Genomic DNA, 23,009 nt, shown 5'->3' with positions numbered 1-23,009 from the left:
ATCGTGACAGAGGTGCACACACAAATACAATTAATAATGGTTAAAAAATGGACTAATATACATGCGTGTAAATCAGCAAACAATATCACTCAAAGTCCAGATAATTGAACATCATAAAATGGAATATTCGTAATCCACGATATCAGGCTGCACTCTCCAATGAAGTGGGATAATAAGAACAATGTCCTGGAAGACAAAAAGGTAAAGAGGTGCCTAATGGTGCAATATCATCTGGATATAGGATTCATGAGAAAGCAGTAAGTAAGTTACTCACAAAGGTAATGCACAAACAGTACAGTAAAGGCAGGCCGAGACTTCTGAGCCGCTTGGCTGACTGACGCCCCACGCCAAAGATTCAGGGATACGCCAACATGCCGACTGCTGACGTCACGATTCGTGTCACTGGCATCCGATCAGATGTGAGATAGATAACCTCTTGCCGGGTGATAGTCAAGCAATCATACTTAACAGAATGTGGGCATGCGATTCCCAAAAGATGAAGACAGGGGTGCGGAGTGAGGTCATATAATAAAAGGTTTTATTAAAAGGTTTAAGAACATATGAACACAGCAATGCGTTTCTCGGCACAAGCTGATGTTTTATCAGGCTGTAATGTCAACTAAAACCCTCGCTCTATTTGAATCCCCCTGGTCCAATCAAAAGTGGTCAAAATAGACACACCTTCGCTAAAGAGATGGGAATATCTTCAATAGGTGGCTCAGTCACAGATGGTCAGAACATTATAGGAGTATCATAAAAAATTGCATAGTGGGGTGAGATATTGTCACTCCAAACATAATGGTGACCCGAACTGTTACTCAATTGCACCTATTGAAGATATTTCCATCTCTTTATAACAGGTTCAGAAGACTTAGGCAGACGGGATACTTTTTGGATCCACAAACTTCAACCTAAATATAAATGTGTGATAGAATGTTCTGGTTTTATAGATGGTTAGATCTGATCACTCCCAATATTTTATGTGTTATTATTATTTTGTATTATATATGGCTATAATACAGAACACACCTCTAGTTGTTATTTGTATTTTTATATTCTCTTATAGATATATATATATATATATATTTAGTCACCACTGCCAATACTTTCCATATTGGTTAGTGACAGTAGGTATCATCATCACCACTACCCATTTATTCACGTAATAATTTACACAACTATATCACTCCACCAATCACATACACGTTAGTATATGGTCATTTTCTATCTCCTTATATACTTTTATATTATCTATATTCTTACTTAAATATCATGTAGTCGTTATTTCGCACAACGATCACTACTTCCCTTACTCACAGTTCACATGTTAATATGTATTTTCTAATATTTATACACGTCTTTGAACATTCATTATTGTCTGTCTGAATGTACGTAGGTGAAATTATGTATACAAACATTCGTTTATATAGCTGTACACAAGTATAAGTGATCATATTTCGATAGTTGTGCTATTAGTCTAATGAGCAAGATCATTTCTGTAATTTCCGTATGAACGGAATCTTTGTTATTGTATGATATATCTATTTTGTTCACTGTTACTATGTTAGAACATAGATACATCCATTCTGTTTATTGTTACTATGTTATGCTAATCAGGTAATATCCAACATACTAATTTGCAATGTATAGACCAATAGTCATTAGCCTTAGCGAAGGTGTGTCTAATTTGACCATTTTTTGATTGGACCAGGGGGATTCAAATAGAGCGAGTGTTTTAGTTCACATTACAGCCTGATGAACCAGCAGCTTGTGCAGAGAAACGCGTTGTTGTGTTTATTTATATGTTTTTAAACCTTTTAATAAATCCTTTTATTATATGACCTCGCTCTGCACCCCTGTCTTCATCTTTTGGGAATTGCTTGCCCACATTCCGTTAAGTACGACTGCGTGACTATCACCCAGCAAGAGGCTATCTCACATCTGATCGGAAGCCAGAGAATTGTGACGTTAGCAGTGGGCGTGTTGGTGTATCCCTGAATCTTTGGCGTGGGGCATGAATCAGTCGAGCGGCTCAGAAGTCTCGGCCTGCCTATACTGCACTGTTTGTGCATTACCTTTGTGAGTACCTTACTTACCGCTTTCTAAGTGAATCCTATATCCAGATGATATTGCACCATTAGGCGCCCCTTTACCTTTTTGTCTTCCAGGACATTGTTCTTATACGCCCACTAGGTCACCACTGATCATCGGCCTGTAGTGAGGGGGATTGTCAAAAACAGCATTTTATTAGCGATCCCCTGTCTGATGAAAAGGGCTCGTCATGCACCTACAGGTAGCGATGTACATGACAAGAACACCTTGTCATGCACATCAAAGGGGTTAATTGGGCAGTATCGTCAAGAACAAAAGTTAAGCTTACATACTTATTGGCTGACACAAGAATCAATTAACTGACAAGCGTATTTGCTGGATGATTATTGAATAGTGTAAATTTGAAGACTTTCCTGCCTCTGCAATTACAGTTTATCTGCATGAACAAATCAACTAAATGCTTTGTTGCATTAATTAATGTTTTAATTTTTTAATTAAAGGACCATTCATTTATGGAAAATGCTGCAAATAGGTAAATTCAGGAGGGCTTTGACATTTAAAATTAATCTGAATATGCATCTAGTCACTATTAATGCTGACATATTTATACTGACATCTGTAGCACTAAAGGAGTTGAGACATTATCATATTACAAGTGATGGTTGTATCACAGTACCTCTCCCTTAACAGTCTGACTCCTTCTGTGCCTCAGCAACACGTCACCATTCTTATAAGTACATTTTGCTGATAATTTTTTGTTCATATCAAAATTTTAATACCAAACATACAAAACTTTTTATTCAAGGTGGGGATTTACTAGGGATATACATATAATGCCAGGAACCCCATTTAATTTCCTCAATCAACATTTAAAGCAAAAATGTTAGTAATTATTACTCACCTAGATTACAAGTTTTGCGCTAAACAGGGTGCGAAACTAACGCCAAAAAAGTTTTGTTATTTAACTTCCCATAGCGCTGCCATTACGAGTTACTGAAAATCTTTCTTGTGTGTGCGATATGGTGGCGTTAAGCTTCATACTGCGCAAAAGCCAAGGGCTGCTTTGACGTGCTCGTGCATGCTTTCCCCCATAGACATTAATGGGTAAAGAGTGTTAGAAAAAAACCTAAGTTAAAAAAAAACCCTGAAATGCGGAATGAAAAATCTCTGTAATGCAACCCCATTGATGTCTATGGGGAAAAAAAGTTACGTTTAAACCAAACACCCTAACATAAACCCCAAGTCTAAACACCCCTAATCTGCTGCTCCCGACATCGCTGACACTAATAAAAGTTATTAACCCCTATTTCGCCGCTCCCCAACATCGCCAACACTATAATAAAGTTATTAAACCCTAAACCTCTGGGCTCCCACATCACCGCCACTAAATAAACCTATTAACCCCTAAACCTCCGGCCTCCTACATCGCCGCCACTAAATAAATCTATTAACCCCTAAACCTCTGGCCCCCCCACATCGCGGCTACTAAATAAACCTATTAACCCCTAAACCGCCAGCCACGCTGCCACTAATAGTTTAATTTAGTGTTTTACAATGTGGGTTGCTGGCGGTTTAAGGGTTAATAGGTTTATTTAGTAGCGGCGATGTGGGGGGCTGGAGGTTTAGGAGTTTATGGGTTTATTTAGCGGTGGCGATGTGGGAGGCCAGAGGTTTTGGGGTTAATAACTTTATTATAGTGGCAGCGATGTCAGGGAGCTGCGCAATAGTGGTTATTAGGTTAATTTAATAGTCGCAATGTGGGTGGGCGGCAGATTAGGGGTTAATAGGTAGTTTATGGGTGTTAGTGTACTTTGTAACATTTTAGTTATGAGTTTTGAGAAACATTTTTGTTGTGTAAAACTCATAACTACTGCTCTCAGATGGCGGTATGGATCGTGTCGGTATAGGCTGTAACGCAAGCATTTTAGTCAGACCGCACAACCTGTGATACCGGCGCTATGAAAATCCCACACAAAAACGTAATTTTTTTGAGTGCGGAATGGACGTTGCGTTACAGGCTAAAATGCTTGCGGTACAGCTATACCGACACGACTCGTAATATGCGTTTCTGGCCATTACGCTGGAATTGCCATTTTTTCAGCGTTAAAAGCCGTGCCGCAAAACTCGCAATCTAGGTGACTATCAATAAAATGTTTGTTGAATCTGTTCCAACTTGGAAATGAATTGATCATCTATTGTTCATTTGATAAGAACAACGCCAATGGCTCTAAAAGTTCATAAAAGCGTAAAAAAAAATTTTTTTCACAATCTAAGAACTTGCAATATTTTAGTCAATTATCTTCTTTTGACTACTGAATGCCTTCTGTTTTCAGCACTCCATAAAAAGATAGTTTTGTATCCCAAAGCTATAATTTGTATCTTTTAAACCTTGTGTGCTATTTACATGATTATATAAATATATACACGTTCATACAAGACCCTGCACTGAGAATATGCATTTTGCTCTGATTTAATTACTTTACATATTTAATAATGTCTGCAAATGTAGAAACACTACCCTCTCGTTCTTCATGTCTCTGTCTTTTTTGACAGTTAAATTATGTAGGTGACATTAGCTTAGTAACTCACCCTTCAATTCTAATATTACCTTGTGGTACATTGTTCAATTGTAATATAATATGCACTAATATAAATTCTACTAAACACTTGTATTACCTCAGATGAATTGCCAATGAACATCCTTTCCCATTTCATGGCAATGAAGTAAAAAAAAATTAGAGGCGACCATTTGGTGCCGATTGTAGTACTAGCTCACAGTACACTCTTATAGGTAAGCTGTGAAACTGTGTAATGGTACTCTCTCTTCTAGAAACTGTGTATTATAAAAAATAAATCTCCCATAAATATATTACCAGAGATAAGCGTTAATTATGGCATGGTATGCCGTTAGGGTTAATTAGTCCTGAGGATAGTTACTGTTAGGATCAGATAATTTTGCAGCTAGAGTTGACTTGCATTAAAGGGACACTAAACCTAAACTTTTTCTTTAATGATTGAGAGAGAGAATGCAGTTTAAAGCAACTTTCTAATTCACTCCTATTATAACTTTTTCTTCATTCTCTTGCTATCTTTATTTGAAAAGTAGGAATGTAAAGCTTAGGAGCCGGCCCACTTTAGGTTCAGAACCCTGGATAGCACTTGCTTATTGGTGGCTACATTTAGCCATCAATCAGCAAGTGCAACCCAGAACAAATTGGGTTTAGTATCCCATTAAGGTTCGGGGGGGGGGGTTGGTTAATTTTTAGGTATTGATTGTATTTTATAAGGGCAAAAAAAGTGATCTATTTGTAAATTACGTACTAGCTATCAGTGCTGCACCTTTTCAGTAATCTGTCACTAAATAGTAGGGGCCAAGTGTGGCATGATCACTAAAATAGTGTCTCAACACACAAAAAAAAGTGTAGCTACTATTTACAGCATGTAGTGGCTCTATTTTCGCAATATATATATATAGTTATTTTCAAGATTAGAAGAAACAATTTATCATCCACCACAATACACAGTACTGCACCCAAGAAACTCAAAGTACAGTTGCACCTCCTAGTGATCAGATTTGATAATGCATCAAAATAAATCTTAAGTCAAAGCAATGTTAACAAATACGTAAACCACATAAAACCCTTTGTATATACTTTTAGCATGACTGTGGGTTGTCGGGTGTGAAACATTACCCAATTATGCATCAATGGTTAATTTTTATTAACATTTATGTGGCTAAGATCTTATTTCTTTTTTAATACTTATTGTATGGAATCACTAAATATCTGCCTGTGCCTGCAAAACTGGTGTGCTTCTTGCTTCAGTTATTTGTGAAATACTGTGTGTTAAAATACTTTGTTAAAAGAGGAGATTCTCAACTTTCAAATGAGGTGTAAGATGGCCATCTTGTAAACCGAGTTTAAGGTAATAGAGATGGGAGGGCATTGAAATTGTGCTTCCTTCTCTGCAGCAATTAAATCCATACTTCCAAAGTGATAAAGAAAGTATCCTCTTTCAAATGAGAGGTACCATGACCGTCTATACGACATATTATTGATAAAAAACAGTATATATCATTTTTGGAAAGCTAACTGGACACTAAGATCAGAGAAATAAAATGGATTGGTCAACAAAGCTGCACTACCCCTCTATTAAAAAGAAATTAACCAAAACACTTAAACAGCAAAGACTATTTCTTTAAATGCCAGGGCATATGATTCTCTAGATCCCATATGTTGTTTTGCACTTTTATTTTCTAAATTTTTCTCTACTTTGTTCCCAATGATCCATTTTACCTGCTGGAGTGTATTCAATTGTTTACAAATAGCTAATTTAACTTTATATCAGTATTTGAAATAGCTGATTTTGCTTCTGGTATAATATAAAGAAGCATATGTGTGTACAGAAAGTGATAAACTAAAGCAACCTGATTTCCCTGCAGGCTCAATCCATTTTAATGGGTTGTGGTTCCAAAGAACACACACAAAAATAAACCTAAAGAGGCAATTTCTCATACATTATATACTTTACAGCTGGTACAACAAATTATTGGAAACACTGTAAGGGGGGAGTGGCAGCAAATTATTCATTTGATGGAATCTTTGTGAAAAAATTAACTCATCCTCTCCTATAACAGACTCCCAAACAAGCCACCTATCATTAAAGCAGTGTTAATGTGCCAGGTTAATGTACCACCCCTCTATTACTGTACTAACATTAATCCTCTGTCTGCTGTATTATTCGAAGCACAATATAAATAAATCCTTTTTAAAAATCTATAAGATTTGTACCTTCTAGGGTTGCACCGATACCATTTTTTTAAGACTGAGTACAAGTACCGATACTTGTTTTCAAATACTCGCCGATACCAATTACCGATACTTTTTTTTTAATGTCATGTGACAGTTTACCAAACACAATACAGACTAATTATTTAAGATTCCTAAGAACATGGTTATAAATAAAAAATATTACAATAAAATATTAAATTTAAAGGGGTGATACAATTGGGTTGTAGGGCTGTTATATAACATCAATCTGACATTTGTATGGAGGTTTGACTCTAAGCTGAACAGTCTTTCACTTTCCACACTACTGCATGGGGCAGAAAGATATTTTTGGACCATTTTAGCCAGAGCTGGAAATCTGTTTATTAACTGCCCAGTACTTCAGGGGTTTGTCTGAACGAGGTACAGTGATCTCTACTACAATAATACAAATAACAGCAATTTGTATTGGCAGAACAGTAGTAAACAATTTTTAGTTTAGTCTCCTCTCCAGTTTAAAAACACCACAAGATAGCATATGAGTAGGAAGTGGAGGTATCGGTTTAAGTATCGGTGAATTTGCACGAGTACAAGTACTCATGCAAATACTTGGTATCGGTACCGATACCGATACTAGTATCGGTATCGGTGCAACCCTAGTACCTTCAATTTACCCCCCCAATATCTTTTAAAACAAATGTAATTTACTCAACCTACAAGTTGAGTTTTAGTAAATAAATGTTTAAATTATCCATAACAATATTGTATAAAGGTATTTATCTTATTTCTAGACACATTTTGTTAGCTTGCTGCAAGTTCCCATTCATAAAGCACAGTAATAAACAGCTTACTTAATTAGGGTAAGAAACTTTATTTTTAATACTTTACCAGGCCCAGATACACCGTGGACATATCCCATCATACTCTCCTGCTCTGCGTCAGCCATCTTGGGTAGCTTAGAAAATTCCATGATTGTGGATCCTGTAAAAAAAAAAAAAAAAGTGCTGAATTTTTTTATGTTACTCAATTTGTGGGCAAGGTGGCACATGGGAGAGGCGGAGTTATGTGAGGATATATAGGGTGGTCAATGGGATTGTCTGGGAGGTCTGTGTGGGCGTGTCTGAGCAAGGGACAGCGGGCAGCACAGCGGGAGATACCTCTAAACATAGGACAATGCCGCACGATGTGAAACGGTTGTGAGGTATTACATTTTCATTTACAGCAATCACTCATTTTACCCCTCTCACTGCTGAGTCATTTCCCACCCCTTTGTTAAACAGCTAGAGATGTTTAAAAAATAACTTTTGTTAGCAGAAATGTCATAATATAGAAAAACACCACCCAATGAAATGTAATAAAATAAAATTTTCTGTATTTTTCTATGATGTAAATAGTGAATAGCATTTTTTTAAAGGGACATTAAACACTAAGGGCTAGATTACAAGTAGAGCACTAAATATCGCTTGCATGCAAGCGATATTAGCGGTCCACTTTGTAATACCAGCGCTCAATAATGTGCACTGGTACTTTTTTTTGAGGGCATTTGGGGCACTTTTAGAAAATTAACCAGAGATCTGATCTATGGTTAATTTTCGGAGCGCTAGTTAATAATCACTTGTAATGGCTGGTTAGTTATTGCGCGCCTGCAAATGACAAATTTGCCCGTTTGCGTGCGTGCGATTATTTAGCACTCCACTTGTAATCTTGTCAAAAATACATTTCATGTACTCCCTTCTAAATATAGGTCCCTAATTTGGGAACCTAGGTTACACTGCAGGTATCTGAAGGAAAGTTGCTGCGTATGTGCAAACACTTCAGAGCTGGAATGCAGTGAAAGTTAGTTTTCAACATGGCGGCACCCATGACTAGAAGGCAGGGAATTACATTAATATTAAGCTTATAAAATGTATTTAGTGTTTAATGTCCCTGAAAGGGACAGTCAAGTCCAAAAACAACTTTCATGATTCAGATAGGGCATGTCATTTTAAACAACTTTCCAATTTACTTTTATCACCAATTTTGCTTTGTTCTCTTGGTATTCTTAGTTGAAAGCTAAACCTAGGAGGTTCATATGCTAATTTCTTAGACCTTGAAGGCCGCTTCTAATCTAAATGCATTTTGACAGTTTTTCACAACTAGAGGGCGTTAGTTCATGTGTTTTATATAGATAACATTGAGCTCATGCATGTGAATTTACTGAGGAGTGAGCACTGATTGGCTAAAATGCAAGTCTGTCAAAAGAACTGAAATAAGGGGGCAGTCTGCAGATGCTTAGATACAAGGTAATTACAGAGGTAAAACATGTATTATAGCTGTGTTGGTTATGCAAAACTGGGGAATAGGTAATTAAGGGATTATCTATCTTTTAAAACAACAACAATTCTGGTGTTGACTGTCCCTTTAAATATTTAAATACACATTTTATCATCCCACAGTTCACCTTCCTAAAACCCTAAAATTAGGAATGTATATGTATGTAGTTCAGTTAAAATGAATAATAATATTTTTGATATGTTTCTGTGGTGAGTGGAAAATTAAAGGCCTTGTAAAATGTGCCAAAATCTCCAATATAGAAGCAAAGCTGAGAGGTATTTACCATTGTTATGTAGCTATTGTATATATATATATATATATATATATATATATATATATATATATATATATTTATTTATTGTGCAGGCAACATTGGGGGAAACCTCGGCCTCCAATTTTGTTCCATTAACGGGACAGTCTAGTCCAAAATAAACTTGCATGATTCAGATAGGGTATGTCACTTTAAACAACTTTCCAATTTAATTTTATCACCAATTTTGCTTTGCTCTCTTGGTATTCTTAGTTGAAAGCTAAACCTAGCAAGGCTCATATAATAATTTCTTAGACCTTAAAGGGACACTGAACCCAATATTTTTCTTTCGTGATTCAGATAGAGCATGGAAATTTAAGCAACTTTCTAATTTACTCCTATTATTAATTTTTCTTTGTTCTCTTGCTTTCTTTATTTAAAAAAAAAAGGCATCTAAGCTATTTTTTTGGTTCAGAACCATGGAAAGCACTTGTTTATTGGTGGGTGAATTTATCCACCAAACAGCAAGAACAACACAGTGTGTTCACCAAAAATGGGCCGGCATCTAAACTTACATTCTTGCATTTCAAATAAAGATACCAAGAGAATGAAGAGAATTTGATAATAGGAGTAAATTAGAAAGTTGCTTAAAATTGCATGCTCTATCTGAATCACGAAAGAAAAAATTTGGGTTCAGTGTCCCTTTAAAGGCTGCCTCTTATCTGAATGCATTTTGACTGTTTTTCACCATTAAACAGGGCATTAGTTCATGTATGTCATATAGATTACATTGTGACCACGCATGTGGAGTTACCTAGGGGCCAACACTGATTGGTCTAAAATGCAAGTCTGTCAAAAGAACTGAAATAAGGGGGCAGTTTGCAGAGGCTTAGATACAAGGTCATCACAGAGGTAAAAAGTGTATTAATATAACCGTGTTGGTTATACTAAACTAGGGAAGGGGTAATAAAGGGATTTTCTTTTAAAACAATACAAATTCTGATGTAGACTGTCCCTTTAAGTTTCACCGATTAAATTAATTAATGGTAACCCCTTGGATTCTATAGAGCGCACTGTAGCTGCCAAAAATGATTTAAAACAAAACAAAACTAAGCAACCAAACAAAGAATCCCAGAATCAAAATGGTCTAACTGTTATCTGAGGCAGCAGCTATTTCACCTCTATTTAGGTGAGACTTAGCACTCAGAAGTCCTGTTTGAATGCACATTTTTTTCTTTATTTAAAAACATAAATATTATGCTGGACAAATATAAATGTTTATGCTATTGCAGTGTGTCTCTATCCAGCAACAAGATCTACTAGACCTGTCATTATCATCCAGTCAGCTACATACAAACGTCCTTTTAGTTTTAGTTTTAACTTTTTTCATGCAACAATAATTCTAACATATTTAAATATTGCTCTATCCTAGGCATGATACCACTGAAGTTAAATTAGCTGAAAGTGCTTTTAACCTTTCAGCGCGATGCCGGCCATGTTAGGTTCAGCTGCTTGCTCTAAACCTGTAAACACTGGATGTGATACGGTTTGTGCAACCCTGAATCTAGTACAACTCTGACTTAGTGGAGATTACACAGGCTGGTGTTTGTGTAAATATGCATATATCTAGTCCGCCAACCCATTGGATGCCCTAATAGTAAAACAGTTATTGCATTCAGTGACTAGATATAGGAAAAGAGGTCAGATTTATTTCTGATTTTACTCCTTTGTTGTTAACATTTTCACAAGTATACACTGTTCTGTACATATATACATTGTTCCGCACAAGTTTACACTGGTCTGTACATATATACATTGTTCCGCACCAGTTTACACTGGTCTGTACATATATACATTGCTCTGCACAAGTTTACACTGGTCTGTACATATATACATTGCTCTGCACAAGTTTACACTGGTCTGTACATATATACATTGCTCTGCACAAGTTTACACTGGTCTGTACATATATACATTGCTCTGCACAAGTATACACTGGTCTGTACATATATACATTGCTCTGCACAAGTATACACTGGTCTGTACATATATACATTGCTCTGCACAAGTATACACTGGTCTGTACATATATACATTGCTCTGCACAAGTATACACTGGTCTGTACATATATACATTGTTCTGCACAAGTATACACTGGTCTGTACATATACATTGTTCTGCACAAGTATACACTGGTCTGCACATATACACATTGTCTGTACAAGTATACACTGGTCTGTACATATATACATTGCTCTGCACATATATACATTGCTCTGCACATATATACATTGCTCTGCACAAGTATACACTGGTCTGTACATATATACATTGCTCTGCACAAGTATACACTGGTCTGTACATATATACATTGCTCTGCACAAGTATACACTGGTCTGTACATATATACATTGTTGTGCACAAGTATACACTGGTCTGTACATATATACATTGTTCTGCACAAGTATACACTGGTCTGTACATATATACATTGTTCTGCACAAGTATACGCTGGTCTGTTTATATATATATATATACATTGTTCTGCACAAGTATACACTGGTCTGTACATATATACATTGTTCTGCACAAGTATACACTGGTCTGTACATATATACATTGTTCTGCACAAGTATACGCTGGTCTGTTTATATATATATATATACATTGTTCTGCACAAGTATACACTGGTCTGTACATATATACATTGTTCTGCACAAGTATACACTGGTCTGTACATATATACATTGTTGTGCACAAGTATACACTGGTCTGTACATATATACATTGCTCTGCACAAGTATACACTGGTCTGAACATATATACATTGCTCTGCACAAGTATACACTGGTCTGTACATATATACATTGCTCTGCACAAGTATACACTGGTCTGTACATATATACATTGCTCTGCACAAGTATACACTGGTCTGTACATATATACATTGCTCTGCACAAGTATACACTGTTCTGTACATATATACATTGTTCCGCACAAGTTTACACTGGTCTGTACATATATACATTGCTCTGCACAAGTATACACTGGTCTGTACATATATACATTGCTCTGCACAAGTATACACTGGTCTGTACATATATACATTGTTGTGCACAAGTATACACTGGTCTGTGCATATATACATTGTTCTGCATAAGTATACACTGGTCTGTACATATATACATTGTTCTGCACAAGTATACACTGGTCTGTACATATACATTGTTCTGCACAAGTATACACTGGTCTGCACATATACACATTGTCTGTACAAGTATACACTGGTCTGTACATATATACATTGCTCTGCACATATATACATTGCTCTGCACAAGTATACACTGGTCTGTACATATATACATTGCTCTGCACAAGTATACACTGGTCTGTACATATATACATTGCTCTGCACAAGTATACACTGGTCTGTACATATATACATTGTTGTGCACAAGTATACACTGGTCTGTACATATATACATTGTTCTGCACAAGTATACACTGGTCTGTACATATATACATTGTTCTGCACAAGTATACGCTGGTCTGTTTATATATATATATACATTGTTCTGCACAAGTATACACTGGTCTGTACATATATACATTGTTCTGCACAAGTATACACTGGTCTGTACATATATACATTGTTCTGCACAAGTATACACTGGTCTGTACATATATACATTGTTCTGCACAAGTATACGCTGGTCTGTTTATATATATATATATATACATTGTTCTGCACAAGTATACACTGGTCTGTACATATATACATTGTTGTGCACAAGTATACACTGGTCTGTACATATATACATTGTTCTGCACAAGTATACACTGGTCTGTACATATATACATTGTTGTGCACAAGTATACACTGGTCTGTACATATATACATTGCTCTGCACAAGTATACACTGGTCTGAACATATATACATTGCTCTGCACAAGTATACACTGGTCTGTACATATATACATTGCTCTGCACAAGTATACACTGGTCTGTACATATATACATTGCTCTGCACAAGTATACACTGGTCTGTACATATATACATTGCTCTGCACAAGTATACACTGGTCTGTACATATATACATTGCTCTGCACAAGTATACACTGGTCTGAACATATATACATTGCTCTGCACAAGTATACACTGGTCTGTACATATATACATTGCTCTGCACAAGTATACACTGGTCTGTACATACAGTGGGGCAAAAAAGTATTTAGTCAGCCACCAATTGTGCAAGTTCTCCCACTTAAGAAGATGAGAGAGGCCTGTAATTTTCATCATAGGTATACCTCAACTATGAGAGACAAAATGTGGAAAAAAAAATCCAGACAATCACATTGTCTGATTTGTAAATAATTTATTTGCATATTATGGTGGAAAATAAGTATTTGGTCACCTACAAACAAGCAAGATTTCTGGCTCTCACAGACCTGTATCATCTTCTTTAAGAGGCTCCTCTGTCCTCCACTCATTACCTGTATTAATGGCACCTGTTTGAACTTGTTATCAGTATAAAAGACACATGTCCACAACCTCAAACAGTCACACTCCAAACTCCACTATGGTGAAGACCAAAGAGCTGTCGAAGGACACCAGAAACAAAATTGTAGACCTGTACCAGGCTGGGAAGACTGAATCTGCAATATGCAAGCAGCTTGGTGTGAAGAAATCAACTGTGGGAGCAATAATTAGAAAATGGAAGACATACAAGACCACTGATAATCTCCCTCGATCTGGGGCTCCACGCAAGATCTCACCCCGTGGGGTCAAAATGATCACGGGGGGACCTAGTGAATGACCTGCAGAGAGCTGGGACCAATGTAACAAAGGCTACCATCAGTAACACACTACGCCGCCAGGGACTCAGATCCTGCAGTGCCAGACATGTCCCCCTGCTTAAACCAGTACATGTCCGGGCCCATCTGAAGTATGCTAGATAGCATTTGGATGATCCAGAAGTGGATTGGGAGAATGTCATATGGTCAGATGAAACCAAAGTAGAACTGTTTGGTAGAAACACAACTCGTCTTGTTTGGAGGAGAGAGAATGCTCAGTTGCAACCAAAGAACACCATACCTACTGTGAAGCATGGGGGTGGCAACATAATGCTTTGGGGCTGTTTCTCTGAAAAGGGAACAGGACGACTGATCCGTGTACATGAAAGAATGAATGGGGCCATGTATCGTGAGATTTTGAGTGCAAACCTCCTTCCATCAGAAAGGGCATTGAAGATGAAACGTGGCTGGGTCTTTCAGCATGACAATGATCCCAAACACATCGCCCGTGCAACGAAGGAGTGGCTTCGTAAGAAGCATTACAAGGTCCTGGAGTGGCCTAGCCAGTCTCCAGATCTCAACCCATAGAAAACCTTTGGAGGGAGTTGAAAGTCCGTGTTGCCCAGCGACAGCCCCATAACATCACTGCTCTAGAGGAGATCTGCATGCAGGAATGGGCCAACATACCAGCAACAGTGTGTAACAACCTTGTGAAGACTTACAGAAAACGTTTGACCTCTGTCATTGCTAACAAAGGATATATAATAAAGTATTGAGATGAACTTTTGATATTGATCAAATACTTATTTTCCACCATAATATGCAAAAAAATTCTTTCCAAATCAGACATGTGATTGTCTGGATTTGTTTCCACATTTTGTCTCTCGTAGTTGAGGTATACCTATGATGAAAATTACAGGCCTCTCTCATCTTCTTAAGTGGGAGAACTTGCACAATTGGTGGCTGACTAAATACTTTTTTGCCCCACTGTATATACATTGCTCTGCACAAGTATACACTGGTCTGTACATATATACATTGTTCTGCACAAGTATACACTGGTCTGTACATATATACATTGTTCTGCACAAGTATACACTGGTCTGTACATATATACATTGTTCTGCACAAGTATACACTGGTCTGTACATATATACATTGCTCTGCACAAGTATACACTGGTTCTTACATATATACATTGCTCTGCACAAGTATACACTGGTCTGTACATATATACATTGTTATGCACAAGTATACACTGGTCTGCACATATATACATTGCTCGCACATATATACATTGCTCTGCCCAAGTGTACACTGGTCTGTACATATGTACATTGCTCTGCCCAAGTATACACTGCTCTGCACATATATAGGTTACTCTGCAAAAATGAATTGGAAAAAAAAAACAATATAAACTGTTCTGAACAAATATACACTGCTCTTATTAAATATACAATGCTTTGCTCATATATATACACCACACTGCACATATATACATTGTTCTCAATTGTGCATTGCTCTGCACAAGTTTACACTGCTCTGAACAAACATAATGCTTTACACATATCTGCATGCTGCCATACACACACAAATACAGATTGCTGCTGTGCATGACACTCTACACCTGTGACAAAGACAGAATGCAGCCTATAATGGATTTCAAATATGTCTTCTAATAACTTGCTTTATTGCTAAAGGGTTAGGGATTATTGTAAATATTGCTAACTGATCATGTGTTTGTGTTTCTTTAGAATACCCTAGTCTGCTTTATACAACAGGGCTGCATTTCATTTCCTGTTTTAAATATATATACTCTAAAGATAATTTTTACTGTTAGTGCTGCAACGTGTATCCTTTTGGTAACACATATCAATTAACAGTTTCTATTTTGATTTACTGGAAAGTCAAGCTGTGTTGTCTTTTTCACAGTAGTGCCAATGGTTTTTCTTTTTCTTGCATATACTTGCCCCCACCCCCCACAAATATTGCCTTACAAATAAAACACAGGGCTGGAAATTTCAACTAGTCCACGACTAATATGAAATTGCAACAGGCTAGTAAGAAATTAGGGTTATTTCTATAAGTATAGGGACATAAATGAGAAAATTAAAATGTTGTAATGTGACAGAAAAGTTTCTCATTGCTGATTGGTGCCTGCACACATTTGTCTCTTGTGATTGGCTAACTAGATGTGTACAGCTAGCTGCCAGTAGTGCAATGCTGCTCCTTCAGCAAAGGATAACAAGAGAATTAAGCAAATTTGATAATAGTACATTGGAAACTTTTTTAAATTGTATGCTCAGCCAGAAAAAAACTATTTCTGGGTTTCATATCCTTTTGAAGATTTAAGATTTCAGCCAATTCAAAACTCTCTATTTCATTTATTTTTAATTAGAAATACAGAGTGGCCTGTGCAGAGTACATGTTCCTTTTGTTTTACTCTGCACAGATACACAGCGCTGTGCACACAGAAATATTTACCCACAAATGCATATACTACACATATTACCCTGCATAAGCATATGCACATAGCCAGGGTGGATTTCCCTGTCCACTAGGTAACATTGTGATAACAGCTGTGATTGGTCAGTATTTTATGTTTTTCATATTTTGCATATTGACAGATAACCTTTAGTGTTAACAATAAAAAAGCAAGTTTAGATGATACCATTACTGGACTAAATGGAAACTGTCAGGCAAAGCAAACCCAAGAAGACTTCAAAGACCACATTGATGTTTCTTTTTACCAGGTTTAGTCATAAAAATGTTTTTGTTATGTTCTTAAAGGGATATGTCTGTGGAGGTAGAGGGGGCAATTTCCTACCCCCATACTTTGAGATTTTATAAGAGCCGTGACCATCTTTAAAATGATGTGCAGCATATATGTAACACCCCCCCACACACACACACACACACACACACACACACAAACAAAAAAATAATCTGTTGATACCAATGGGAACACACTACTCAAAGTTTTCCTAACATCTATATGAAGTATAAAGTAAAACTAACAGATTTGTACAACTGATATCTAGGTATCTACTGCTCAGAGGCTGATAGGGAAAGCTCCCACAGAAAAAGTTGGTTTATTCAAATTGGAAAAAAATCAATCAAAAAAAGAACTTTAAAACATTTTCAAATATTATTTTAAGATCGAACAGCTAATTACTTGTAGCACAATGTCCTGTTAATGCACCTATTTCACTATACTACACTGTATGAGCAAATACATCTGTTAAATAGCACTGGGAGCGATCACATATAAACTTGACAAATATCTCAATGGAGACTAAAACACTAGTATCATGTTAAAGTATTACAATCCTTTTTTTTTATGTAAATGCTCAAGTTTTGGTTATTCTTCCCTGTAAATACTGGTAATAAAGTGCCATTACTGGACTAGAGTGAGCATTTGTCAGTAATAAATATGGTTATGGCAATGCATATGTTTTATAGATATCTGTATATACTGATAATAAAGTGCCATTACTGGACTAGAGTGAGCATTTGTCAGTAATAAATATGGTTATGGCAATGCATATGTTTTATAGATATCTGTATATACTGGTAATAAAGTGCCATTACTGGACTAGAGTGAGAATTTGTCAGTAATAAATATGGTTATGGCAATACATATGTTTTATAGATATCTGTATATACTGATAATAAAGTGCCATTACTGGACTAGAGTGAGCATTTGTCAGTAATAAATATGGTTATGGCAATACATATGTTTTATAGATATCTGTATATACTGATAATAAAGTGCCATTACTGGACTAGAGTGAGCATTTGTCAGTAATAAATATGGTTATGGCAATGCATATGTTTTATAGATATCTGTATATACTGGTAATAAAGTGCCATTACTTGACTAGAGTGAGCATTTGTCAGTAATAATTATGGTTATGGCAATGCATATGTTTTATAGATATCTGTATATACTGGTAATAAAGTGCCATTACTGGACTAGAGTGAGCATTTGTCAGTAATAAATATGGTTATGGCAATGCATATGTTTTATAGATATCTGTATATACTGGTAATAAAGTGCCATTACTGGACTAGAGTGAGCATTTGTCAGTAATAATTATGGTTATGGCAATGCATATGTTTTATAGATATCTGTATATACTGGTAATAAAGTGCCATTACTGGACTAGAGTGAGCATTTGTCAGTAATAAATATGGTTATGGCAATGCATATGTTTTATAGATATCTGTAAATACTGGTAATAAAATGCCATTACTGGACTAGGGTGAGCATTTGTCAGTAATAAATATGGTTACGGCAATGCATATGTTTTATAGATATCTGTAAATACTGGTAATAAAGTGCCATTACTGGACTAGGGTGAGCATTTGTCAGTAATAAATATGGTTACGGCAATGCATATGTTTTATAGATATCTGTAAATACTGGTAATAAAGTGCCATTACTGGACTAGAGTGAGCATTTGTCAGTAATAAATATGGTTACGGCAATGCATATGTTTTATAGATATCTGTAAATACTGGTAATAAAGTGCCATTACTGGACTAGAGTGAGCATTTGTCAGTAATAAATATGGTTATGGCAATGCATATGTTTTATACATGAACACTACTTTGTTTATGATATCTGCACTTTATCCCAGTGTGCTGTGTGTGTATATATACACGTTGTGTTTGTGGATAAACACACTAGCTCTTCAGGTTGCTTAAGCACAGTGTATAGAACGCACATTGTTTGCATTTGCCTTAACAGGTATTTTGTGAACTCAATTCCTGTTAAGCAAGATAATTGTTATTAGTAAAAACAAAAAAAAAAGCTCTTGTAAAGTATCCCCAAAATCGCTAGAATCATCTGAACTGCCCTCAAAGGACAGAATTTCCTATACTTGTGAGAGCACAGAATTAACTATGTTGATGGCTGATGGGATATGGTTGTGTTTTCTTATATAAACTGTCATTTATGACCCCCCCCCCCAAAAAAAAAAAAATAAATAAATGATATGCTCTAGGACAATGGCACCCATTTTTTATTTATTTTTTAACAATACCTCAAAATAAAGTTAGATTATGATTATATTTTGTTTAAGAAAAAAAAAATATTTGTTAGTAAATTAAATAAAATATATGGGATTTACATTTACAAACTTTTGAATAAATATAAATGTATATAAATACCTTGTAAGAATTGTGTACGTTTGGGCAGCAACCATCCCCTTATTCTACATACAAATTATAAGAGATAATTTAGCTGGTGAACTAACTAATAATAGAGTGTTCATGTAAAATACTTGCCATGTATTGCCCCCACTTCAGAAACGAGATACTAGAAGTTTAGAAAAAGAATTCCCAGACAAAAGATCATTTATTAAAGCTAAATGGAACTAGATTTAGAGGTAAGTTAGTAAAACACTGCACTACAGAAAGGGTAGTAGATACACTGAGTAACCTTCCTGCAGAGGTAATAGGAACAGCAGCAATAAAGACTTGGGAATGGCTGATATGCAGAAGTCTCTGAAATAAATCAAGTCCTTACATTATATACTGCAGTTGTAAGTCCTCTCCAGTTCCTGTGTTAACCTATGGGAGCTGCTGCTGTAAATAGACCCTGAATAGTTTACAGTTTTGTTGTGACTTTTTCAACTTTTCGAATGAAAATAACGTGTTTCTATGAAAGCATTTGGAAGCTGTTTTGTAAAAAAAAAAAAATGTGCCTGTACTCATTGATTATTGATTGATATATTGTGCTCAGTAACGTTGAGAAAAGCAAAGGGACAATGTTGTTTACAATGTTTGATGTATTTTTCAGCCTCCTCTTGTGAAAACTAGAGTATTTACCTGATGATTACAAATATTACCTGTTATGAGATGGCAGAGGTACCCCCATAAAAAAATAAATAAATATATATATATAAATCAAATAAGCAGCATGTAGAATAGGATCCTGGTGTAAATCCACGTTATCCACAGCAGCAAGGAAAGCCAGCACCAGAGATAATATTTATCACCTGGGTGACATGTTTTCATGTGACCAAGGCCTCCTGGTTGGGGCCGAAACGTTATGATGTTCTGTCAATAAAAGGTGATAAATATTATCTCTGGTGCTGGCTTTCCTTGCTGCTGTGGATAACGTGGATTTACACCAGGATCCCATTCTACATGCTGCTTATTTCTTTTGGATGTGACTAGTGGCCGTGCACAGAGTGGTTGTGGTTGCTGGTGAGTGCGGATCTCATTGTCATATATATATATATATATATATATATACACACACACACACACTATATCTATATAGTGTGTGTGTGTGTATGCGTGTGTGTATATATATATATATATATACACACACGCATACACACACACACACTATATACTGTATATATATATATACACACATGCATACACACAGACATTATATATATATATATATATATATAAATATACACACACATATACATATATGCATACAACACACATAAATATATACATACATATTTAAGTGTATATATGGAAACACAGCGCTGATAGACATGCTCAATGCTTGGTCGCTGCAAAAAACACAATATCTGCGAAGTGCAATAAAACAAGGTACACCTGTACCTTTTTCTCTAACTATCCTTAGCTGAAACTTAGCTCCTTTCCATATCTAAATATGCTCAGGAGTGTGCGTATGTATAATATTGTTGCTAACACAGGAATCCTATTGCTGGAACAAAGGACTTCAATAAATCTATTACCACACATCTGTAATGAAAAACTGAGAAAATGGATGAAAATAATGATTTTGAATAAAGTTTGTAGAATAACTCACGTGGTGTCTCCTAGTGTTGGTCACGTTCTCTCAGGACCAGTCTCTCAGCAGATGGGCCCAATGCTTTTGCACACCTCTGTAAGCTGAATACAGATAAATATATATATTTATAGTGAGTGGTAGGTGGGAGAAACTTGTAGGAGGCAACTTTTGCCCAGAACCAGTTTCTGCTCACACGTGTCAGTAAGGTACTTGTTTGAAGGTGACACAAAGGGGGTTCAGTAAAATCACTGACAATTGGTGTTTTGTAAACAAGTTAAGTACCGGCTCCCTCTGCTTTGCTGTATCTATAAATCAGACTGTATGAATAGCGTTGTCTTTGAATGTTAGAGCTGAAATTGTACCTCAAAGTATCAGTGAAGGGAAATATTAATATTTTTATAACTAGTTTCTCAGATTATGTTGTGAAAAAAAAGCATTTATCATGTTATTTCAAATAAATAGTATAACATTTAACCACTGCTTTGGAAAAGCCAATGTGTTTATAAGTTATTGAACTTTTATCTAAGTAAAAAGGAGTTAAACACATCTAGGTATATTCATTTTTACTTAGCGTTTAGATCATTTACTGTTTAAGTGTTTTCTAGTCTCATATTCAGATCAGGAGGCCTATTTATCAAATGTCTGTCGGATCTGATCCGACAGTGCGGATCAGGTCTGACAGATATCGCTGAATGCGGAGAGCAATACGCTCTCTCCGTATTCAGCATTGCACCAGCAGCTCTTGTGAGCTGCTGGTGCAACGCCGCCCCCTGCAGACTCGCGGACAATGGGCCGCCAGCAGGGAGGTGTCAATCAACCCGGGTTGAATTCCGGCGATGTCTTTATGCCTGCTCAGAGCAGGCGAACAGGGTTATGGAGCAGCGGTCTTTAGACCGCTGCTTCATAACTGCTTTTTCTGGCGAGTCTGAAGACTCGCCAGAAACACGGGCCAACAAGCTCAATTCGGAGCTTGATAAATGGGCCTCCGCGTATGAATTTTTACCTGCAGTTGACACGATTAGAAACCACTTGATTGAAACATTAAACAAAGACGTGAAAGTTGAGAGCAAGCAGATAACGGCTTTACAATGTTATTATTGTTTGTGCGAAATAATTTTAGACTATAAATACTAGAATTGGTATTATCAAATCATCAGCTAAATAACCAATACTTCTGGCCTAGATTACAAGTGGCACGCTAATGATAGTGCGGGTCACGATAAGCAGTATTGCTGGACCAATATAACAATAGCACGCAACTTAATATTACAAGCCCATAGTAAATCACATTTCCCAAAGATGGGTTAGCGTGGCCAATATTTGTCTAGTGCAACCTATAGTTTCAATGGATATTGTGAATGCGCCAAATAGCGCTGGTATTACAAGTTATAGTTTGCGGACTTTGCGCTTGAGAGAAAGCCAAAACTGGGCTAGAATATTTAGAGCAGCTTGAGACCTGCAGTAAAGTGTAAAAACACATTAAAACTATTACCCTCATATTTCCACTTTTTAATAAAGAATTTAATCTAAATATTATTACAAACTTTTTAACCCCTTAACGACCAACGACGTATGGGGTACGTCCTGCAAAAAAATGCAGTTAATGACCAAGGACGTACCCCGTACGTCGTTGGTCTTTGAAAGCAGTGGAAGCGATCCTGATCACTTCCAACTGCTTTCATGTTATAGCAGTGATGCCTCGATATTGAGGCATCCTGCTATAACATTTTTTAGCCGTCCGATGCAGAGAGAGCCACCCTGTGGCTCTCTCTGCATTAGCCATCAATGGCTATGTTCGTTGGTGGGTGGGAGCTGATCCAGGGAGGCGGGTGGGTGGCCATCGGTGGGAAGGGGGGCGGGATCGAGTGCGCGCGCGTGCACGTGAGCGTGTGTGCGCGCGTGCGTGCGCGGGAGTGGGAACCCTACACTATGGAACAACAAGTAAGGTGGTACTTGGTGGGAGAGAGGGTGGGAACATTATACATTTTAACGATCTGGGAGGGTGGGAGGTTGGGGGTTGAGGGGGGGCAGCTACACTACAGAAA

The 23,009-nt window shown here is 36.7% G+C and overlaps 1 protein-coding gene across 1 annotated transcript in view; it reads right to left on the bottom strand.

Annotated features, from left to right (window-relative positions):
* LOC128642570 (V-type proton ATPase catalytic subunit A-like) overlaps nt 1-21,052 on the bottom strand; it is a 74,588-nt gene extending 53,536 nt beyond the window's left edge. The window contains exons 1-2 of the mRNA XM_053695338.1: nt 20,983-21,052; nt 7,707-7,799 (exon numbers count right to left, since the gene is read on the bottom strand). Coding sequence (XP_053551313.1) covers nt 7,707-7,788 — 82 coding nt within the window. The 5' untranslated portion in view covers nt 7,789-7,799; nt 20,983-21,052. The remainder of the gene's footprint in view (nt 1-7,706; nt 7,800-20,982) is intronic.
* Between the last annotated feature and the right edge of the window lie 1,957 nt (nt 21,053-23,009).

Source organism: Bombina bombina, chromosome 1 (assembly GCF_027579735.1).
Source record: "Bombina bombina isolate aBomBom1 chromosome 1, aBomBom1.pri, whole genome shotgun sequence".
NCBI lineage: Eukaryota > Metazoa > Chordata > Amphibia > Anura > Bombinatoridae > Bombina > Bombina bombina.
This window is presented reverse-complemented; position numbering and strand designations above follow the sequence as displayed.